The 21,394-nt window shown below is 34.8% G+C and overlaps 1 protein-coding gene across 2 annotated transcripts in view; it reads left to right on the top strand.

The window, feature by feature from the left end:
* PRKX (protein kinase cAMP-dependent X-linked catalytic subunit) overlaps positions 1-21,394 on the top strand; it is a 53,367-nt gene that overhangs the window by 18,935 nt on the left and 13,038 nt on the right. For both annotated transcript variants that reach the window (XM_054400053.1, XM_054400061.1), the window contains 3 exons: positions 9,464-9,632; positions 13,447-13,710; positions 19,740-19,859. In XM_054400053.1, coding sequence (XP_054256028.1) covers positions 9,464-9,632; positions 13,447-13,710; positions 19,740-19,859 — 553 coding nt within the window. The remainder of the gene's footprint in view (positions 1-9,463; positions 9,633-13,446; positions 13,711-19,739; positions 19,860-21,394) is intronic.

The following is a 21,394-nucleotide window of genomic DNA, read 5'->3' as shown; positions in this document are numbered from 1 at the left end:
ACTTTTAAAAGCATCGTAGAAAAGTCATACTAAGTAGTGAATGTATAATCTGTTCCGAAAGTATTTAAAAATACAGGTTTTCTGTACTATGTGAAATCTCCTCCTTGATTTGTTTCTTCTTTAGCACTACTTGAGACGGGGAATAAAATGAAATGTAATTGAAAGGAATGTATTATAAGAGGTACTAGTCTCTAGAAGGCTTCTCTTCAGCACTGATGAAAGAGGAAATTGGTCAAGCACAAACAATGTAGCTTTTATTACATTTGTTCAGTAATAATAAACCTTTGTACTTCAACAAATTTTTTTTTTTACTTGTATTTTAAAAGGACACAGTCAAGAATATAAAGCCTGATACTTTCTTTGCATTAATATGGGACTGACTTTCATGAAGCAGTTCTTTCAGAGAAAACAGAAGCAGCAGCCTGCAACAGCTGAGTTTCAGGGCAAACAAAAATATGCTGATGGTATAAAAATCTTAGAAGTGTGTAGAAGCACATGTTTCTGTGTTGAAAAGGAAAATAGCTAATCAGATTTTTAATACCTACTCAGTACCCCTATTAATTGTCACAGTTCAGAGGGGACTGCTGTTAAAGTTTTGATATATGCTACTGCGTGTATCTCACAATCTATATCAAACTCCATGTGACTTAAAGTTCTGTGGAATAAACTCACTCTGGAAATCCTTTATGGATTACTGCATTTGTGTTTGTTTGTTAGTCATCAAAATGTTATTTGTATTTATTTTCCTTAGATAAGCACATGAATTTTGGGCACAGCCATGTCTGCAGTTGTTTGGCTGGTCAACTATATTTAAAGCTTTTTTTTTTTTTTCCTCTGGGTATAATCATAAGTGTTTTCTATACAGTAGTTTCACAAAATGTAGAACCTAAGATCCTCAGCTGTAGCAACTGACAGAGCAGAATCTGCTGGGACAATCCATTAAGAACCTGAACTGTGACAGCCATGCTATTTTAAACATTTAAGACCTTAATGACTGTTTTCTTTAATTGAAGTTACTTGAGAAGATTTCAAATCTGACCTTGACTCTTTGAAACAGCAAATTGGTGGTGTGGTTTTTTGGTTTTTTTGGTTTCTTTTTTTTGGGGGGGAGGGGGTTATTTGTGTGTTTAAAAGCTAAACTATATCTCTCCATGCTGAATTTGAGTAAAGTAACTATACTGTTACTTCTTGTAAATAAGGGTGTCAAAGGCAAAGATACAAGTCCTGACAAACATGAGAAAGCTTTACTGTCATTTTAGGTAAAGATTTGATTGTGGGAATTTAACTTTACTAGTTTGCTTGGGTTTTTTGTTTGTTTTGCAATACAGTATGCCCTTACATGGGTTTTACCATCTTTCAATCTTCACTGGGAGGGGAAAAAGGATTGGGATATATAGCTCATGATCAGAACAGAGTAAGTGAAAAATGTGTTACTAATGGATTTTCCAGAATTGATCGTTCATGTAGTACCGGAGATGAACTGCAAGTTAATTAGAGGTCAATCCATTTTGGCTTAGACAGCTTCTAGGACATTAACTTGATTTTTTTGTTTGGTTGGTTTTGTTTTGTTTTGTTTTGAATCCAGTATTAATCCTAACTCAAGAGGTTCATAACAGCAGACTCAAAAATAAAGAGTATCTGAGAGATCAGGATTCCTTGTTTGGGGTTATAATATAAAATTTCTTTCATAGCAATTATTTCCATGTTTCCTATTTTTTTTTCCCCTAAGCAAAGAATAAAGGGATCTTGCAGCCTAAAATTTGGGATTTGCTGATCTCTAGAATAATATTGGACTGATCTTATAATTTTCCTTCTCTTTGCCTGAGTCTAGATGTGTTGCAATATATTTATTTATTTTGCTTGTGGCAAATGAGATTAATTAAAACCAGCATTTTCTAGCCTAAATGTTTGTTTCAGGTTTCATTTAAGGAAGCTGTTTTGTAGTGGTTTTAAATACTTAACAATTGCTGTAATTTATTTTTTTTCTTTGAAAGATTAACTTTAAGCACAAATTAATTTAGAATCCTGAATTACTTCAAACTTGATGGGAATTTTGAGCACTGGTTAATGGACAGAAGGTAACTAGATTTTGAGTTTTGTATTTCTGGCTTTTGTTTTTTGAGAGTTTTTTTTTGGAGAGGGGGGAAAACAAAACACAAAAACATCCTTCTCTTTAATATTTATGTTCCAAGTTTTCAGTTGACATGCTCCTTTTAATCTCTTCCTACCTGCAAGAAACAATTCTGTGAATAGCTCTTATAACCTTGAAATGTCCAAAGATGCCCTATCCTGGCAATATACTTTCTAACTGATTCTTTTCCAACTATTAAAGAGTTTTGGTAATGTTTCAATTACCTGAAATTATCAGATGAAACAATTTAATACTTTTATCTTAATGTGTGCTGCTAGCCAGACAGGTATCCAATTCTTAACTTAATTGTGCTTATCTTTTAAAACATAGTAGACCAAGTGTTGTTTTTATGTTGTGGGATTGTGTGAGTTTTTGTTGTTGTTTGTTTGGGGGGGGTTGTGTGTGGGTTTTTTTGTTTGGTTTCTTTGGTTTTTAATCACGTCAATACAGATTTATATGCTTTGCTTCTAGCAGGGATTTGGTGTCACTTACAATATCCTGTTTTAAAAAAGCCTAAGTTTAGTTTAGCAAAACTTGTAACAGAGTTTCTAGGGTTTCTATTTGAGCTGTTTTTATAAAGAAAACCAACCCACCAACCAATTTTGCAGGTGAGGTGTATTAACACTTCACGTGCAATATTTAAATAGGTAAAAGTAGGAGTAATAATGACTTTGCACTGTCATATTCTAAATACAGAAGAAAAGCTGAATCCAGACATCTGTTCATATTCCTTATATCAACATGCAAATCCCAGGTAGTGGAAAGCACAGGAAGAGTTACAGAAATTCCATTGAAGAATCAGGTGGGGAAACACCAGTTTTATCAGAGTTGTTGAAGATCTTGGATATTGAAGTTCTGTGAAGGGACATGGACATGCATTTTAATTGAGTGTTCTAAGAGATGATTAGAAATTGAAAGGATTGAAGGTTATCTTATCACCATCAGGCTGGTGACTTTCTGGTCCCATTTATTTATTGGCCCCTTGTAGTTCAAAATAAGGAATAAAGAGAGGATAAGCTTTCAGGGATTTTGTGTATTTTACCAGACGCTCGGTGTTTTTATAGACACTTAAGTTGTGAGTCAAAAGAAAAATTAATCTGAAATTAGGAACTCCCATTATGACTGCCACTTTTTAGAAATTTGGAATCTGTCTTTGAACTATGTGAAAAACAAGAAGCTTGACTGATAAGTGTTAATTTGCCTGGTGATTCCTGCATTCTTATTTCTTAAGGATTGTAATTCCTTAATTCTTAAGGATTGTTGATAAAATTGCTTGGTATTTGCTGGTGTATCAAATCTTGTGTGAACTTGAAGAGACTATACCAAATTCCAGATTGGCTTTAGTGGTGTTTTTCTATAGGCTCCCTGTGTACCAGGCAAGAAAGAATCTGAAAATGTCAGGTCTTTGGAAATTGTTTACAGCAGGATTGTTGAGTCAAAAGCTAGGATGCATTTCAACCATGCATTCCTGCGTTGTTTTCAACTTCAGCTGAGCTGGGATAAAGAATTGATAATACTGGGCTTTCAATTGAAGAATGGGTTGACAAGGGGTGAGTCTAGAATCCAGAACAGAATTTTGAGAGAACCACTGGCAGTAAGATTTCTGTGTTAGGTAGCCTGAAATGTGATGATCTTGGTTGGAATGTAGCTGGTACATTTCTCGCTGTGTAGTAGCTTTCTCTGTCCAAGGAGGTCTTGGTGTAAACTGAAACATAGCACACTAGATGAATGAAAAAAGTTACAGAAGCATGCTGTTCCAGGGGATCTGCATGTAGTGAACACTATACAAAGCACCTCTATTTTCTGTGCTTTTGTACTCTTTTGATCAGACTGTCTCCTTGAGTGTATGATCATTGAAGGATATACAAAAGCTTTGCAAAGAAGTGTTACCTGACATTTACTTCTTGCATTCAGTAGTATGAGATCCGTAGTTCTAGACAGGCCAATAGGAAGCATTTAAAAACGTCTCTAAATTTATTTCTCTGGTATGTTTTTCAGCTTTGAATCCTTTAGAGCTCTACAGTGTCCAGAATCATCATCCTCACTCTGTGTTGCTTTGTTTACGTGCCACATCTTCTGTTGTAGAATCCCACAGTTGCTTGTGACATGTGGTTTCCCCATATCTTTCTCTCAGATGATAGTCTTCTGATTACCAATTGTTTGGGCCAGCTGGTTTCCTTTTCTGTGCCTCATCTTCCCCTTCTTTGTGAAGAATTATTGACAAACTCCCACTCTCCATTGTAAGATGTGTTGTTAGGCTCATCAAGTCCCCAAGATGAGATGGAGATTAAATGGCAGGCAAATTTGTCATTTAATAGTGAGTCTGTAGTCTCTTCCAGCCTTCTTGATTCTGTTCTATTCTGATACAATTCTCTGATACTCAGCAGAATTAAGTCTGTTGTGCTTGCAGCTACCAATGAAGAGTAATCTGTGTCACAGTAGGATATGTTTCTTCTAACTGTAAATAAAAACAAATGCATCTAATGCTTTTTGTAGGCATCTGTGGAAGTCAGAACCAACCCTTTGGGACTCAACAGCCCTCAGGGTCGTGGATCTCACATGACCTAGTTTATTCTTTATTAAAACAGATGGTATCTATCTGAGCAAGGCAAACTTGGTTTTAAGAGTGAGCTAGGGATTAAAAGGATGGGATGATGGAACAGCTGGGCCTAATTAATGGAAAAATAAAGAAGCAAACTGAGCATTAGTCACCTACATCAATAGGAAAATAGTCACTACATGGCTACTCACTATTGTTTTAACTGATCAAAAGTTTCAGAATTCACTTTCTTAGCATCAAAAGTACCTAAAATTGCACCAGAAAAACTCCCACATTCTTTATTCTTTTATTCCAAGCTTCAAAGAAAGTAAAATCCTGGAAACTGGCTGTGGTATTTTGGCATGGTGTTAGGGAATCCAGCTTGTTTTGTAAGACCAAGAATGTCCTTTTTGCATTTCAGGCGCAGGCCAAACTGGTCCTCAGCAGTTTTTGGCCTCCTCCCTTTGTGTGCGCTTAACATGAGAAGGTTACCAAATTGAGATGATTGCTGGCATTCCTTCCAATTCTGCAACCACATGAAATTTGCAAAGGGATCCAAAAATTTTGTTTCTGTTGTAAACAGATTAGTGTTTTGCATATTGTGTGTTTTATTTTGTTTGCCCATTTAGTTCAGAAAATCTTCATTGTATTGCAAGTTGCAAATAGCACAGGCACTCTTGCTGTTACTACTGGCAGACAGAAACTTCTATTTGCTGTATGCTGTAGCATGGAGAAAGGGAGTGTACAGATAAACTGCAAATCCTCCTTCACTTCTAATAACTGTTTCAGTGAGCTATTTTATGATGTAAACATGTTTTTTGCTCTAATAAAGACAGGCTGGGATGTGTACATACGGATTTTGCACTTCCTTCAGCAGGATAGCATGCCCCAAGACTTATCCAGGTGGGGTATGCAGTCCCTGAAGTTCTCTTCATTTGAATTAAACATTAAATGTTGGTAGAATATTGTGCAAATCTCTGAACACTTCCCTTTCATTATTATGTGCAAGATGGGCAAGTACAGAATATTTCTATTTTAACAGAATTCTAAGGAATGTTTACCTATCTGTCACAGAAGGTCAAATTTAGCTGGTTCACACAGCTGAGCTCTTGAGGTGATTAGGGCATGGAACTGAACAACTCTTTCACAAAGATTAACAGAAATTTTTCCGTGAGCTTAGTGCCTCCTTCCTGGAGGGCAGAATGCAGTGGTGCTTTGATGGAAGACTACTAGTAAATCTGCTTTTTCTTCTTCCAAAAAACTTCCCTCAAATGTATGTGGCTTGGGCCTCCATCTTACCACTGCCATTTTGCTACTTAATTTTTTCTATTTTAGATTTTTTTTTTCCCATGATTATAAGGGGCAGGATTTCCAACTGGTCACAGAATAAGAGCATTTTTTATATAACAGCTAGACTTTCATGATTGTGCTAAACAACTGTAACAGCATCTTGTTGCAGCCTCCCACCTTTTGACCATCATGTTCCATTACTCTCCTTTCCCTGCAATTTGCATGGAAGAATTTTTAAAATCTTTGCAAAACCAAGACCAAAAGTTTTATGTGATATGTGAATCGTAGTCATCTTTCTGTGCAAAGTTTATCCCACCCCAAACCTCAACAATTAATCCTGTATGAAGCTGTGCAAAGGCATAAATTAAACCCATTTGCATAATTTATACAATCGTTTTTAAGTTTCAACAAGTTCCCCTCTTCTCCCTTGTTAGTGGCCCCACATGGTTACTCTTCTTTTTTTACTCCCCACCCCCCCCCCCCGCTTGGCTAAAAAAAAATATGTAGTATTTGCCATGTTTGCTCTTTGCATTTCTTTGCAGTGAGAGGAATTCAACTGAATAGCTTAAGAGTGGTCTAACTAAGTTCCAGAACATCACAATTATTTTTCTTTAGGGCTTTATGAGATTATATTGTTTGTCAAAAATGCTGAAGAGTGGTGGTTGTGTGTCTGGGTACTGTCACTACCAACTAACGTAGCCCTCACAGATTTTTCTGAGAAGACTTGAATGGGAGAAAAATTCATATTGTGAGAAGTCTGAAAACAAATGTTAGATGACTTCTTGGTTTGTATTGTCTTTTTCATTTCCATAGTTGCTTGAAGCTGGGCTAACGACATTTGAAAAAAACCTGCTTGCAGTCGGTTGAACAATAAAACTGGTTAGGGAGGTTGTATGTTCTAGCCTGTCTGTGTGGTCTTCTGGTTTTCCCAGATGCTCTCTAGGTGAGGCATTTACCAGTGTTCTGGAATAACCTGCCAGGCTTTGCTGTTCCTGGCAGAGGCATTTTTAAAGAGATTGTTTCTCCGAAGTTAGAACTAGTGCTAAATAAGTCCCTGATAGGTCCCTCTTTGAAAATGAGTGGAACTCCTGTTGCTGTTATTACTGTTGTTATTTTTGAGCAGCACCATTTGTAAAGTTAGATCAATACCCTAAGGAAAAATTAAAGCAGTCTAAAATTTCTAGAACAAGTAGAACAAGTCATGAAACATGAGATCACTAGAGACTTAGAAGTGAACACATACCTGATTGTTCCTGACTTTCCTGTTGAATGTGTCTATGAAGGCATTTTGTTCTTATGAGTATCAAAATGCATATAAACCCAGTATTTACTTATGGGGTTGATACTTTTAATTTCCTTGACTTCACATTTAGAAGTCTTAAAAATTATTTTCAGTTTTGGTATTTAATACGACTATAGTTATTATTGACAGTGCTTTTGCTCAGAACTTAAATTTCAGCTCCTAATTCTGAAATAACTTGTCTGTGCATTGAAATACTGATTGTTTACATCTATATATTAAAGTAACTTGAACAGATCACTGTGCTAGGAAGCTTTTGGGCCTTTTTTTCTTATATGTTTGTTGGTTTCAGAGTTTTTTTTACTGTACAAGTCTATCGTCATGTAAATAATTTTGTTTACAGGTATGGTCCTGTAATGAGACTTGCATTGCTAAAGGAACTTAATTTCATGATAATTTTTTTTTCCCCAAGGTAACCTGATAGCTTACTTCACTGTAATAGTAAGCTTTATCTGAGATCTCTTTATAGTTTCATTGTTGAAGAAGTGTAACTCAGGACAGGTGGGAACATAAGATTGCTTTGATTAAATCTTTTTGTGCTTGGACAAGTAATCCTTGGTGTGGGTTTATGTAGTAAGAAGTTTTGGGTTGAAAGCTGTATTTGTAATGGAGCTACAAGTTCCATAAAACAGGATTGCTGAAGTCATTACTTTGTAGTTTTTAGTGGGAATATTTTGGTTTGGGTTTTTGATAACGACCGTGCACTTAAACAGTATTCAAAGTGTCTGAAAAGAATAACTGTTAAAAATAAAAAAAATTACAAGTGAGAATTCACATACAAAAAACAAACTTTTTTTTTGTTAATCTCAAGTTCTTGAACCTACTAGAGGCAAAAACTCCCTTATTTCTTTTCCCCTCTCCAAATAATGCTGATTTGGAAGCTCATTTTTGATCTCTCCTCCTCACATCCCCAAACATCTATTTCTTTTCATATGCATACTCATCAAACTGCACTCAATCTGAAATAAATTGACATACCAGTTAACACTGAAACAGGTCTACTGGCTGCCTTCCCAGTGTATGTGCGCAGAAGGGTTGTGAGCTCAAGTATAAAATTTTGACTTTTTTGGAAGGCATTCATCAGCAAGTTTGTCATCTTTCACAAGTGAGACAATTGGTTTGAATGCCAAGCATCTTTTATAGTGGCACATATTTCTGTCAGACAATAGGATTAAAAGTATCTGCTTTATTGTTGTAATGGAACCTACATGGTATGGTTTAATGAGCAGAAAACCCAATAAGCAGCCACCCAATGAGCTGAAACGTGTATTCCTCTTCAAATGTGTAACACTTTGCAGGAGTGCAAGTATCTAATGTGTGGCTAGAAGTGCTAGTTTTAACCTCTGTTTCAAAATAAAAGAAATAGTTCAATTATGTATCATTGTCTTGAGTACAGTGCATTTGTAAGGAACTTTAATGACTACTGTATTGAACAGTGAAATGCATAATACAATATCTAAATGACAGTGTTTTTATTTTCCTTTTAATATTTTTAGGAATAAAAGTGGAGATCCACAGTTTCCATGTGACCTAGTGATGCAGCACTATAAGATTTGGTTCTTGTTTTTTAGAAGGGTGGTGTCGTTTTTACATATTCTGTACACTCATGAGTTCCTACGTTTTAAACCCTGGATGAATTTTTTTACTCTGTTTCAATTAGAGGTATATACAAAGTTTAAAAAGCGGTCTTTCTGTTGAGAAATTAAGTCCATTACAATTGGGCATTACGTTCTTGCTCTTTTTTCTTTTATGCCATGCACTAGATTAAGAAGATGAATGATACTTTCCACCCACCTAAATCAAAACTGATCTCTGAAATTGAAGTCTATATCCTAACCTTTCTTCTTCACTCTATATCAGTTTTGCTTGTATCGTTTATATTGATTACATGTGGGTCTTACATATTACATACTTCTTCTTTTTTTTTTTTAATACATGTCCACCTATTTGCAAGAAATACTTTCAGTATCTATCCAAAGAGTGGCAGTACCACAATACCATTATTGCGGTATTTTATTACATCATTAAACATTTAGAAAACTCAAGAAAAAAACCTATGAAAACGGGTCAAAATATGTAATATATTGTGATGAGGTAAAACGAAACAAACCAGGAACTGAGTTCCTGTGGGGGTTAGTTTAGAAGTTATCTTTTCTATTTTTTGTTTTCACCATAAGTTGACGTTTCTTCTTCAACTTCTCAGGCACAGGTACCTTTGGCCGTGTTCATCTGGTGAAGGAAAAAATGGCCAAACGTTACTTTGCACTGAAAGTAATGAGCATTCCTGATGTTATTCGACTGAAGCAAGAACAACACGTGCACAATGAAAAGTCAGTCTTGAAAGAAGTCAACCACCCCTTTTTGATCAGATTGTAAGTCATTGCATTTTTAAATTCATCTAACTCATACATAAATTACAGTTAAGATGTTCCAGTCTCATTGCAAATTTTTATATACTTAACCAACAATGTTTTCTATTATGTAATCTAGACTAAAACAGACTTCATATTAAAAATATTTATTATAGAAGAATGCAGAATTTAAAATCAAGACATAATTTAAACATTTAAGCAATAATTTGTTAAAGCTTCACTCGTTTTCATAATTCAGAAAAGAAATTTTAAGCGAGAGGAAAATAACTACAGAAGAGATGTTAGGATTGGTTCATCAAAATGATCTCTGTGGTTCTTATTGCTAGAATGTCAAGAAAATAAGTATTTCTACATGTATGTCTTGTATGTATCTAGATAAAGATAGAATTAGATTTAAGCATCTGCTTTTGGAAAACTCCTGGGAAGTTTACTTTTGTAAACTTTATTTTTAAAGAGCTTAAATGACTGCAGCACTACTTGGGCTTTGTTATTTCTATGTTTGAGCTTAAGTGGTGGAATCTATTGAAAAACATGATTTAAGCATGGTTCATGGAAAAATAACTTTTAGTAGAATTGTGGTGATTATAATGACCCCAATAATCCCTTTATTAAGGAGAGAGTGCATCATACTTTTCTGTATGCAGCACCACAATACCTTTTGTGTATCTGAGTCCCTATTAATTAATTGGATAACTAGACCTCTGAATAATTGCACAGTTCATTTCCTTTTATATTTTCTCATGCTTGAATACAGGACCATTGACCAGAGTTTGTTTTGAATTTACTTGCCCTAATTAGTTTTGCATGGAATTAAGACAAAATTAGTCCTAGTTCATCTCCAGATGCAGGGAGAGCAACCTCCTCCCAGAGCTACGAAAGCATTGCAGGGAAAAGCAAAAGCATTGTAGTCATGCAAGAGATGGAAGGAGCTTTGCAGAAGGAGGTTTTTCCCTGTTGTACTGTTGCTTTTTGCAGCACCACAATGGTACTAGTTTCCAGCTACTGTTCAGCCATGTTGTGTGTGGAGTATTATTAATGATATGAGTTAAAGGGCATGTGGAGTTTGAGATACATGTGGGAAAGCAAGATGGAGAGATTGTGTACATCTGGTTAGACTCTTTTTTTTTTGGTAAAAAAAGCTGTAGCAAATGGCAAACCAACCAACCCAGTACATCTGTGTATCTGAAACAGTGCAGAAATTGTGAGAACAGATAAACTTGTGTACTTGTGTGAGAAATTGGAGACAGTGATGTAATGGTTTGTGTCCATACAGAACTGATTAAAATGCCAAACTGATAAATATTCTTGGATTTCATTCATGCCGAATTTCAAAAATGTCAGATTAAAAAACGTGGACGGAAGGACATATTTCAAGTAGAAGCTCACTTGTGTGCAAGGCAAACATTAGTCATGTCTTCTAGCTCTATGCCTTTTCTGTTGACATGTTCAGTGAGATGCTGGATCAATTATGTCCATGTAATTGTACATGTGATGTCTTTGTCCCTTGGAAAAGGAGACTCAAAGCAACCTAGCTAAAATGAGGGAGTTAAAATTTGAGTCATGTTAGTATTTTTATGCTTCAGATAAGCAAGCATTCATGGATGATTATAACTGACTGTGTGGCAAATAACTTTCTGCAGTTTTTTGTGTGGCTAACAGCTTTTCTTCCGGCTGCCTACGTTGTGGTTCCCCCCTACCCCTTTGAATTCTTTGACTGTAAGTGATTGACAAAGGCAAAGGGGAAGAATGCCTTACAACTGTTACTTACATGGTCTAGTTTTTATATTACTAAATGGCATCAATATCTTAACCATGAATAGTATCATCTTCTGTGTCAATGCAGCATAATGCTGTATATTTTTTAGCACTTTATAATGGAAAATTTTAAAGTAATGCTGAAGATAAGATGATGGACACCAGAAATAATTTATGTATAAATAATTTAGGTAATTGTTTTGGGGTATTGGTTAATTTGTTGGCTGGTTGGTTGTTTTTTCCTGTTACTTTTGAGAAATGCTCTTCCTGCATGTTGGAAGGACTTGGTTTTTTGTAGATACTGAAGTTATTTGTCAATGTATTTTTCAGCTGTTTTTGACAATGTTTGGTGCTCTTGTTAAAAACTGGTCACTGGTGATTCAAATCAATCTCTCTTGCAAATATTAAAGTTCTTTACCTTTCTGTTTTTCATATATGCCAGGTGTTTCTGGTTTTCTGTGTACAAACATTTAAGATTCAGTTCTTAAAGAAATTAATTCTGGGGTGGGGGGAACATCTATATTTTTATAGTCCAGGTCTTCCATTTTTTCTTTCTGCATTTGTCAGATTTTGCCCTTTCTATTCCCTGTACACATTTTTTAATACATGGTTTGGTTTGGTTTGTTTTCACCATTCTTGTACCTCTTTGGTTATTGTAGGTGCAACTTTGCTTCAGTACTTAAAATATATCACTTAGTCAATAAAAATACTATGAGCATCCTCAATAGCCACTTAATGATGTTTATGACTTTTGTAAAGAACACAGTGTCACAAAAGCAGAAGGCAATCCTGGGCTCTGCTTTCTTCATGACTTAGAATGGAGGAGCTGTTGCTGTTGTTTGGTAGCCTGTCCCATTTTCTTAGTTGCCTCACTGCTGGTATCAAGAAAGAAATCTTATTGAGTGAAGGTTGTTCATGGATCTGGGAGCTCACTTTGCTTTGCTTATCTTTCTTAAGATTATATTTCTTGATTAGGAACCAGTTAATGAAGGAAAAAAGAAAGATGTTTGATCTTTCCGTTCTTGACATACTTTAGAAGCTCAAGTAACTTCTATTGTATCAATTAGGTAGGGATATAGTGTTCCTTCTGTTATCACAAGTAGTAGAGATAGCTTTTTGTTTTAAAATGATAGAATTTTCTTCAAGACAGTACCAAATACTTTTATTCTTAACTATTGAGTTACATTTGGATATGTGGTATTTGATTTGTCTAATGTGGCTATAAGGGGGGGATGGGTGAAGAAATAAGGTTGGGGGGTAGAAGAAGGAGAGGGAGTGGGATAGAAATCCTTAATTTAGGAAATGTGGGAAGGAAGATTCCTGTATTCTGTAATGACGGATTTGAAAGCCACACTGAATGATTTTTCTTTCTTCCCTAGCTGCTCTTTACTGCACTCATATGATTGTACTGGAGTAGTACAATCTTAATTGTACTTAAATTAAATTGAAGGCAACAGTTTGAGGAACGGAAGGTACTCATTAGGTTAATTCTGACGTACAGAAATAAATCTTGTTTTCTTGTAATTTTTGCTTTTCTATTGCTTTTATCAAAAGCAAGAATTGTGATCTGATGGTTTGGTTGTGGTTGTGCATTACTGGGGAGGAAGGGAGAGAGGGGGAAGCTGAAATCTCTGGTCTGCTGGTTTTGACCATATTATCACAAACATCTTTACAAAAGCAGGTCCTGCTCAGCTCCCATGAATCTGGCAATATTTGATTAAGGTGTGTAAGAATTCCCTAGTCTTGGCAAACTGAGTCAGTTTGCTGAAGTCAGTTGTTAGAAACCTTTTTTGTACAGTGCAGTGGAGTCAATCAGATTTTCTTTATTGGCTTGTGCTGTGTACATCTTGAAATATCTGTTTTACTTTTCATCTGAAGTCAGCTACTTGATTGACTGTTACATAATCCTGCTAGATTCTTGGGGTTTTAATATTTGCAGAAGAACCACCATAAATTTAATTATGTACATATTTGGAGCAACAAATATAATTTTATATATATTTACTTCTAAAGTAAATCAGAGATAATTTGTTTATACAATAAAATATTTTTATTACAGATTTTGGACCAACCATGATGAGCGTTTTCTATATATGTTAATGGAATATGTACCAGGAGGAGAACTTTTTAGTTACCTGCGCAATATGGGGCGTTTCAACAACAGCACAGGACTGTTCTACTCCGCAGAAATTATTTGTGCAATAGAATACCTTCACTCCAAAGAAATAGTTTACAGAGACTTAAAACCTGAAAATATATTACTAGACAAAGAAGGACATATCAAGCTTACTGATTTTGGATTTGCTAAAAAACTGGTGGATAGGTAAGTAGTTTTTCATATTAATTACAGTTTGCATGTTAAACAATTGGAAGCGAAAAAGTTTTATTGCCAAGCTCAGCATTTCACCTAATACTGCATTTGTTTCACACATGTCAAATCTCTTAATGTGAAGGAAAGAAGGATTTTTAAATGGCTGTGTGGAAACTAGTATTACACTGTAGGTATACCTAGGAACAATATTACAAATAAGCTACCATAGAAAAATACTGCTATATGATTGGTTTTGTATATTTAAATTTTCAGCATTCCTCTTGTAAAAAGGGAGTTTGGTGAAGTCATATAAGCAAAATACTGTGACTTTGTATATCAGTGTGTAAAATGGAATGCTAATTGTTTATATATGTTACTAAGTGTTTTGTAAGTCAGGTTTCCTTCTGTTTGTAGCAGATTTTTGAAATATGGTAACAACATTTTAAGACTGGTTACTGTTTTCACTAGCTTATTGCTAAAATAAAATTGGAAAACCTAGACAGAAACAATACGGACAGATCCAGCAGAAGTGATTTATTCAACTGTAACTTCTACAATACTGCCAGCCTTAGGTCTGTTTTATTAGTGTGTGTAAACTTTTTGATTTTTTTTTCCTCCAGTTTTCTCTGCTCTCTGTGTTTGAATTACTTTTCCAAGATCATAATACATATTCTTAAAAGGAAACAAGGGCTGTCATTTGGATTCAAGAAAAGAGGAAGAAACTAGCCTTTAATATTTGAAAGTGGTATGACAAGGTTTGGTATTAAACTCTCAGGCTACCCCTTCAGGAGACTATATGTGATTACTGTAGTGCAATTTAAGCGTTACGTAGGTGCTCATTTTCTCCACTCACCTGTTTACCTGTTAGATGTGGCTTTTGCAACAGTTCAGTGTACATGGTGAATTCTATAGGTTTGATTTAAAATTAAGGTGGATCTGAAGGAGCTATGTTTAATGGATTCCTTTATGAAGTAAGTCAGATGAGACAAATCCATGTATTATGGAGGTCATAAAGGTTGCTTTCCTATGAGTTACAAACTCACAGTTCAATTGCCACAGCACTGAAGAATGGTTAGCGACTAATAAATACATTGCTTCTATTCATCCTTAAGGTCTAAAAGCCTGATTTTAAACCCTAGTGTTTTAATAGCAAAATATTTGATTAAATTCAGTTTCTACTGGACAAGCAGATAGGTCTTCAAATGTTGGCAAGATGTAAGGCTACTTCCATGTAAGAAATTAGGAAGATATCGTTATAAGACACTTCCATACAAATTCTTATGACTTCCTTTTTACATGTAGATACTGCCACTTAGTGGTTATTCTTAATTTGAACTTCTATTGGTTTAATGCACAACTGAAATACCCTTGTGTTAGCTAAGATGATAGTTCACATCAGAGTATATTTTTCAGTATCAATCTATAAGAGTAATTTTGTTCAAATATGTTTTAGGACATCAAAATAAGCTAGCTACTACTATTAATCTTTTTGCACCCTATATTTTGGAGAGAGAATGGGGGACAGTGAAGTTTATCCATTTGTTAAGAATTGGATCACAGAACACTGCAGTAGTTTTATATTCCTAGCTGGTTTACTTACAAATGTACAACAGGTAATATGAATGCAGAACGTAAAAGTTTGAAGGCATGAGTTCAGCAGGTGGAACACAGGTACTTACATAAGTCTGTTTTGATCTTTTGTGGGTTTTAACCACATAGTATTCTCCTCACTACCTGTAGTCATTTTCACAATGCTGCTTTTTTTTGTCAGTGTAAAAATACACAATTGCCAGCAATTTATCCACTAATGCACTCCAGTTGCTTATTTTGTTTCACTGACTATTTGATCAAATGTATAGATATTTTGTCATCTTTGTGCATGGCAAACATGTATGTGACCATTCTGTGTGTGCATGCAAGTTTGTGTATATATGCATACATATATACAGTGGATATGAATTGCAAAAATGAAAACCACGGGTACTTTGTCTTTAAAACAGCTGTGAGGAAGCCTGATGCTTAGGACCAACAAATGTAGAAAAGGAATGATGTGTAAAATGGTCTTCAGAAGACCTTCAATACAATTACACTTTATTGATACATAATACTTCCTATGAATAATTGTGTAGTTGTTTAGTTGAGGTTTCTCTGTACACTACTTTCCTTTATTCCTATTACCCTGTATAAAATAGTGTTCACTACATCCATCTACAATTATGCTGCCATTTACACAGTGGCTGACTTGTAGCTTGTGTTCCGACTGTGTGAAGCAGCTTGTGTCTTTACTTTCTTATTAGTATGTTTTCTGAAGGGCTGGCCTATAATTATTTTTTTTAATTTTGTTATACCAGAGATAGGAGATTTTCTTGTCTGCTTCTGTTCTTTGTTAAGTCCATCCATTTATCTGTGTTTCTTCCTTTTCAGTCATAATGTACTTTTAAAAGTTGTAAATTTTTCTCTAAAACAGTGTGTCTTTGCCTTAACTGATGTCTGTTTTTTCTTTTTTCTGCCTTAGTGTTGCTTAACTATAGACTTAACCTTTTCAGTTTCTTAGAGTATGTTCACACAATAGATGTACCAGTACTTCAAAAAAAGGACAATATGAAGAGAAAATATAGGAAAATATAGGTTATTTAGAATTGTAGGCTGTAGAAACACAGATTTCACTCAATGTTATGAAAATTTTAGCTAAATTTAGGACTTCTATGGAGGCTGGGTTTTGTTTTGGTTGTTTTTTTGTTGGGTTTTTTTTGTGTGTGATTATTTTTTTTTTGTTGGTTTTTTTTTTTTGAGTAATGTTATTTACTGTTTAATTTACTCAGTTTGCATTAAAAAAATAAATTTATACTATGAAAGTTTTCTTAGAAGCTTTCAAAATTACTAACCTTAAAGATGTTAGGGATACTTTTGCACTATCACTTAAGGTGGATGTGCCTTATGTCTGTTGGACAAAAGAGGAATAAAAAAAAGAGCAAGGCACATCTTGTTTGCAAAATGTGTTGTTTGTTACTGTAGAAACAAGAATGTCTTGCAGAACAAACTTCTGTGGGCTGGAAATAAAGTTTCTGTTCAATCTCCACTGAATATGAATATGGAGAAGCTTCCAGAAGAGAATAACCCAAAAAGAGCATTGTTGTTAATCTCAGACTTTGATGCGGGAAGGTTGTCAGGGACTACGTAGTTAGATGCTGAAAGGCATAGAATGCTAAAATACATTAACCAACAAGTTAGTGTTAGTAAGTCGCACAGATACTGTTTTATAGCTTATCTTTGTTACCAGAGTAGATTCTTTTTCATGTTTTAAAATGACATGTTCAATCTTGTCAGCTATTGCTTAGTTGTATTTCAGCATCTATCTTGAAATCACAGAGCAGTGGACATTTTGTAGCAGTTTGAAGGAAACAGTCTGTTCTGAATTTTCTGCTTAATAATGTATCTTCAAAAGGATGTTGTCAATTTTCAGATGAATATATAACAGTCATGAAATAAGATAAAAAATGCCTAGGACAATTTGATCTTTTTATAGAATCTACCTGATCCATTTTCCAAAATATTAAATAATTTTGCGACCAAAGAGGGAATACAAGTTATGATCTTATGGTAGAAATACTCAGCTTGACAAGGAATTTGAGCCTCCAAGTTGTTTTTGTAGTTAGTAAAGATAAATTTCTTGATTGAATTAAATGGTAATAAATTTCATTTCCTAGCACATGTATGGTACTTCAAGTAACGCTGGCCTTTCCTTGATTTCTAATCTCTCTTTTGCTTGAATAAAAAGTAGTTATTAACCTGTACTGCGATTGGAGGGTCATTTCAGTTACATTCTCGCCAGTAAGTTACGTGGGTCCTGGATGTCCTGGTCAAATGTTAGATTCATTTGTATGTAAATTACCTTGGTAAGGGATGAAAGCCACCAAAGACTGCATCTTTGCTGAATTCCTGCATTGATTGCATTAGCAGTTCTCCTGGAGGAAAGTGACTGCTGTGGGACATTGTCCTGCAAACTGTTAAAACAGTACATTAAAAAGAATGTCAGCCCTGTGTGATTTGTAAAGCCCTTCTTTCCAGATACAGTAAAACTGGAAATTTCTCCATTTGCAGATCTGGCTAAACCAGTATTTTAAAAAATGTACACAATGGATTTTAGTACAGCTTTTTCATTTGGGAAAGGTGAGACTATTTTAAAAGAATTTTGTTGGTTTTCTTGTTTGTCTAGTTATGATCTAGGCAACTGCTAGATGGCGTTAGCGTGTCAAGCAGTGCTATAGAGAACGTTTTTTGGTGTGTGATTTGGAAAACAGGCGTTTATATTTTCTAGCAGTAAAAAATATGCCACCGTTTTACGATGAAAACTAGGGGTGTGTTCTTTAATGAATACAGTTTCAAGAACCATAGAGCATGAGTGCATAATATAGACACATGCATTCCAGCAGTTGAGCTGGAATAACGTAGCTTTTGCCATATTAAAATCAAGCTTAAAGAAATTCAGCTCTGTGCATCATAAGTCTTCACTTGAAGTCTTGACTAACTCTACAGCTCTTCTTCCTTGATCTTAAGTACTTATATAAATCTAAGACTTACAAAAAGAAAAACAGGGAGGAAAAGAAAAAAAAAAGACCACAAACAAAACCAAAAGCCCAAAACAAATACACAACAGTGTAAGGCTCTAAAACTCTGTTTAAAATAATTCTGCTAACTTGGAAAAATGTTATGTTTTGTTTCTTTTCATTTTGTGGGGTTTTTTTTGTCTGTTTGGGGTTTTTTTAACAGTTCTTGTAATATGCATCTTGAATATCCTTTTACAGTTAGGAAAGAGAAGGTTTATGTTTAGAAGAGCAGCAGCAGGGAAAACTAGAAGTTGCAACATGTTACGTATTACTTCTGAAGATGAGTGCTATTCATCTTCAAGACCATGTTAGCAGTTTGGAGAAGATTCTTCCTGCACACACAAATAAAACAATTACAGTTTGTTTTGCTTCAAATTAGAAATCATGTGCAGTAATATGACTTTTTTTTTTCCTTATTCTATTCTGTTATTTCGTTCTCTCTTGAGTTGGTTAACACTTTTTCAGAATTTCACCTGACTTGCTATCACAGAATTGTAATTTATTCACACAGGAAGGACTTTTTTTGTTCTTTAGTATGTAGGGAAGTAAGGCATAATCTACATGGGTAACGCAGCAAAGAGTTAATATTTCTGAAAGAAATGGTTTCAATATATTCCTTGTTTCAAATTGTAATTTAGTATTTGTAAACTGACTACTTCGCTTCATTTTCTTTAATGAATTTATAGAACTTGAAATACACATTTCAGTTAGGTGGCAATAAAACACTTTGAGTTGCTATTTAAAAACTGTGACTAAAAATTACATTTAAATATATAAAAAGTTTATTTTCATATCTCACACTTGTTTAACTACACCTTGTAAATGTTTCTAACAATTAAAATGCAAAATGTTTTCTTTTTAATGGATATTGTGGAATTGATGACAGGTTACATTTCAATACTATTTGAAAGACATTACTTAAGTTGTAGAAGGAATCTTACTTGTGTATGCATCTAGTTATTGATTTAAACTGCTACTTTTTATAGATGTCCCTTTTCCCTTTGGCATTTCTAAACAAATTTTTTTCCTTTTGCTCTAAAAGATCAATAAACTTGCCATTTGCAGTGCTTGTGAGTAGTCCATGAACTCCCAGGGTCTGCAGCTTTTACAGGGTGAAAACAACAACATATAGCCTGATGGATGGAGTAACATAGCAGCAGTCAGGAAACTTAGTCATAGATATTTCCTGCAACCAAGAAGTTTCATAATGTCCATATCTCTCTGTTACAAGACATTTTGTAGTCTGTCTTTTCTTCTTGTTCTTATATACAATAAATCTATAGGTATATCTTGGATATTTCCTGTTTGCGTGTGAGTTTTGTTTGGGTTTTTTTGGGTGGTTGTTTTGGTTTGGTTTTATTACTGTCATTTCAGTTTTACTCTAGTCTGGTTTTGTTGTTTGTTTTGTGAGTTATTTTCTTCTTTTCTTCCCAGGACATGGACACTGTGTGGGACCCCTGAGTACCTTGCACCAGAAGTTATACAAAGTAAAGGCCACGGAAGAGCTGTGGATTGGTGGGCCCTAGGAATTCTTATATTTGAGATGCTGTCAGGGTGAGTGATAATAGTTACAATATCATAGCAATATTATGCAATACAGTAACACAGGATTCTCTAGTAGTTCTGTTGTCGATATTCTGAATAGCAAATTTGGATGCTTTTTTTTCTGCCTCTGAAGAAAGGAATTGGAAAGCTGTAGAAAAGACCATATATCACTGTTATGTGGATATTTTTTTTTTGTAGTTTTGCAGTTTTTTTGGTTGGTTGTTTTTATTTTTTTTTTTTTTACTTTAACAGCTACTGTTTTCCTTATCTGTTTTGGAAAATGAGGCTTTGTGGAAATTTAGATTTTTATACATAAAACCTTTTTATATCTAAAGGGTAAAGAAGGCTACAGGTTTTCCTTGAAACATCTGTAATTCCTAGCATAGTGAAATGTTATTTGCAGTGGGAGTTTTAGGCTGTATAGTGGCATATAGGGAGACTTTTATTAGTACAGTTTGTATTACTACTAAGCACAAATTTTCTTAAAACGAAAATAAAAAGAACAGGGAAAAGCTTAAAAGGTCACTGCTTAAATGCTGCTTTTGATGTTTGGGAGTTTGTTTGATAAGCAGTGTTTCCACAGGATACAAATTCTAATAGAGGCTTTCTGGCATTAATATAATTATCTGTTTCTGTTAATTACTAGATAGATAAAAGTAATTGTCTTAATTTGCTCTGACTTCACAAAAGAAATACTATTTCCAGTAAAATAACTGATTTAGGGAGAATGTGAAATCCTGCTTGTGTACTCCACAAGGCGTCTACATAATTTTCCTTGTTTTTTGTCTTGGTTCCAGTCTTTGAAGGCACTTGAACAAAAAAAAAAAAAAAAAACCAAAAACCCACCACCAAAAGTGATAATCATGTTTTGCCATGTTTGGGTGCAGTAGTACAAATACACATATCATGTCTGTGAAGAAGTCCACCCAATATCATCAAACTTTATCCCAGGACAGCATTGCTGCCTACTTTGATTTCTTAATGTCCTGAAGACTTGCATATGCACTTACTTTGAATCTCAAGACAATATATGGACAGTAAAAACAAACAAACAAACAAACAAAAAAAAAAACCACAAAACCCCCAAACAAACAAAACCCAGAACAAACAAACATAACAATGTATTAATAATTCCCTACTGACCTAGGCTGGCTTGGCTAACTTGGTCTGATAAAAAATCATTGTATATGTAGGCTGATCTATACAGAGGCCAGGCTTTCTTCTACCACTCCCTGTAAGGGTAAGCAGCCCTAGATGGTTGTAGTAATCCTTTTCCAAGGAATGAGAAGAGCAAGAGATTCGCAGCATCCTTGTGACCACTAATCTTGGTGATAAAGAGCATGAAGACTCTAGAGAAGAATGTTTGGTTCTTCACAAGTGCCACATTGTTGCTGCTGCAGCCTGAGTAACTTGACTTCCTGCCATGGGTTTTGGTTGGGCTGCTTTCTGTTTGGTCTGTGATCTCGGTATAAATGGAATTGGATGGTTTTCCCTTTTTGTGCCTTAGCTGATTCTCTTTATTAGAGCAGTAATAGAAACATGGT

Source organism: Indicator indicator, chromosome 1 (assembly GCF_027791375.1).
Source record: "Indicator indicator isolate 239-I01 chromosome 1, UM_Iind_1.1, whole genome shotgun sequence".
Taxonomy (NCBI): Eukaryota; Metazoa; Chordata; class Aves; order Piciformes; family Indicatoridae; genus Indicator; species Indicator indicator.
Note: the sequence above shows the minus strand (reverse complement) of the source record. Positions and strands in the feature narration are given on the sequence as shown.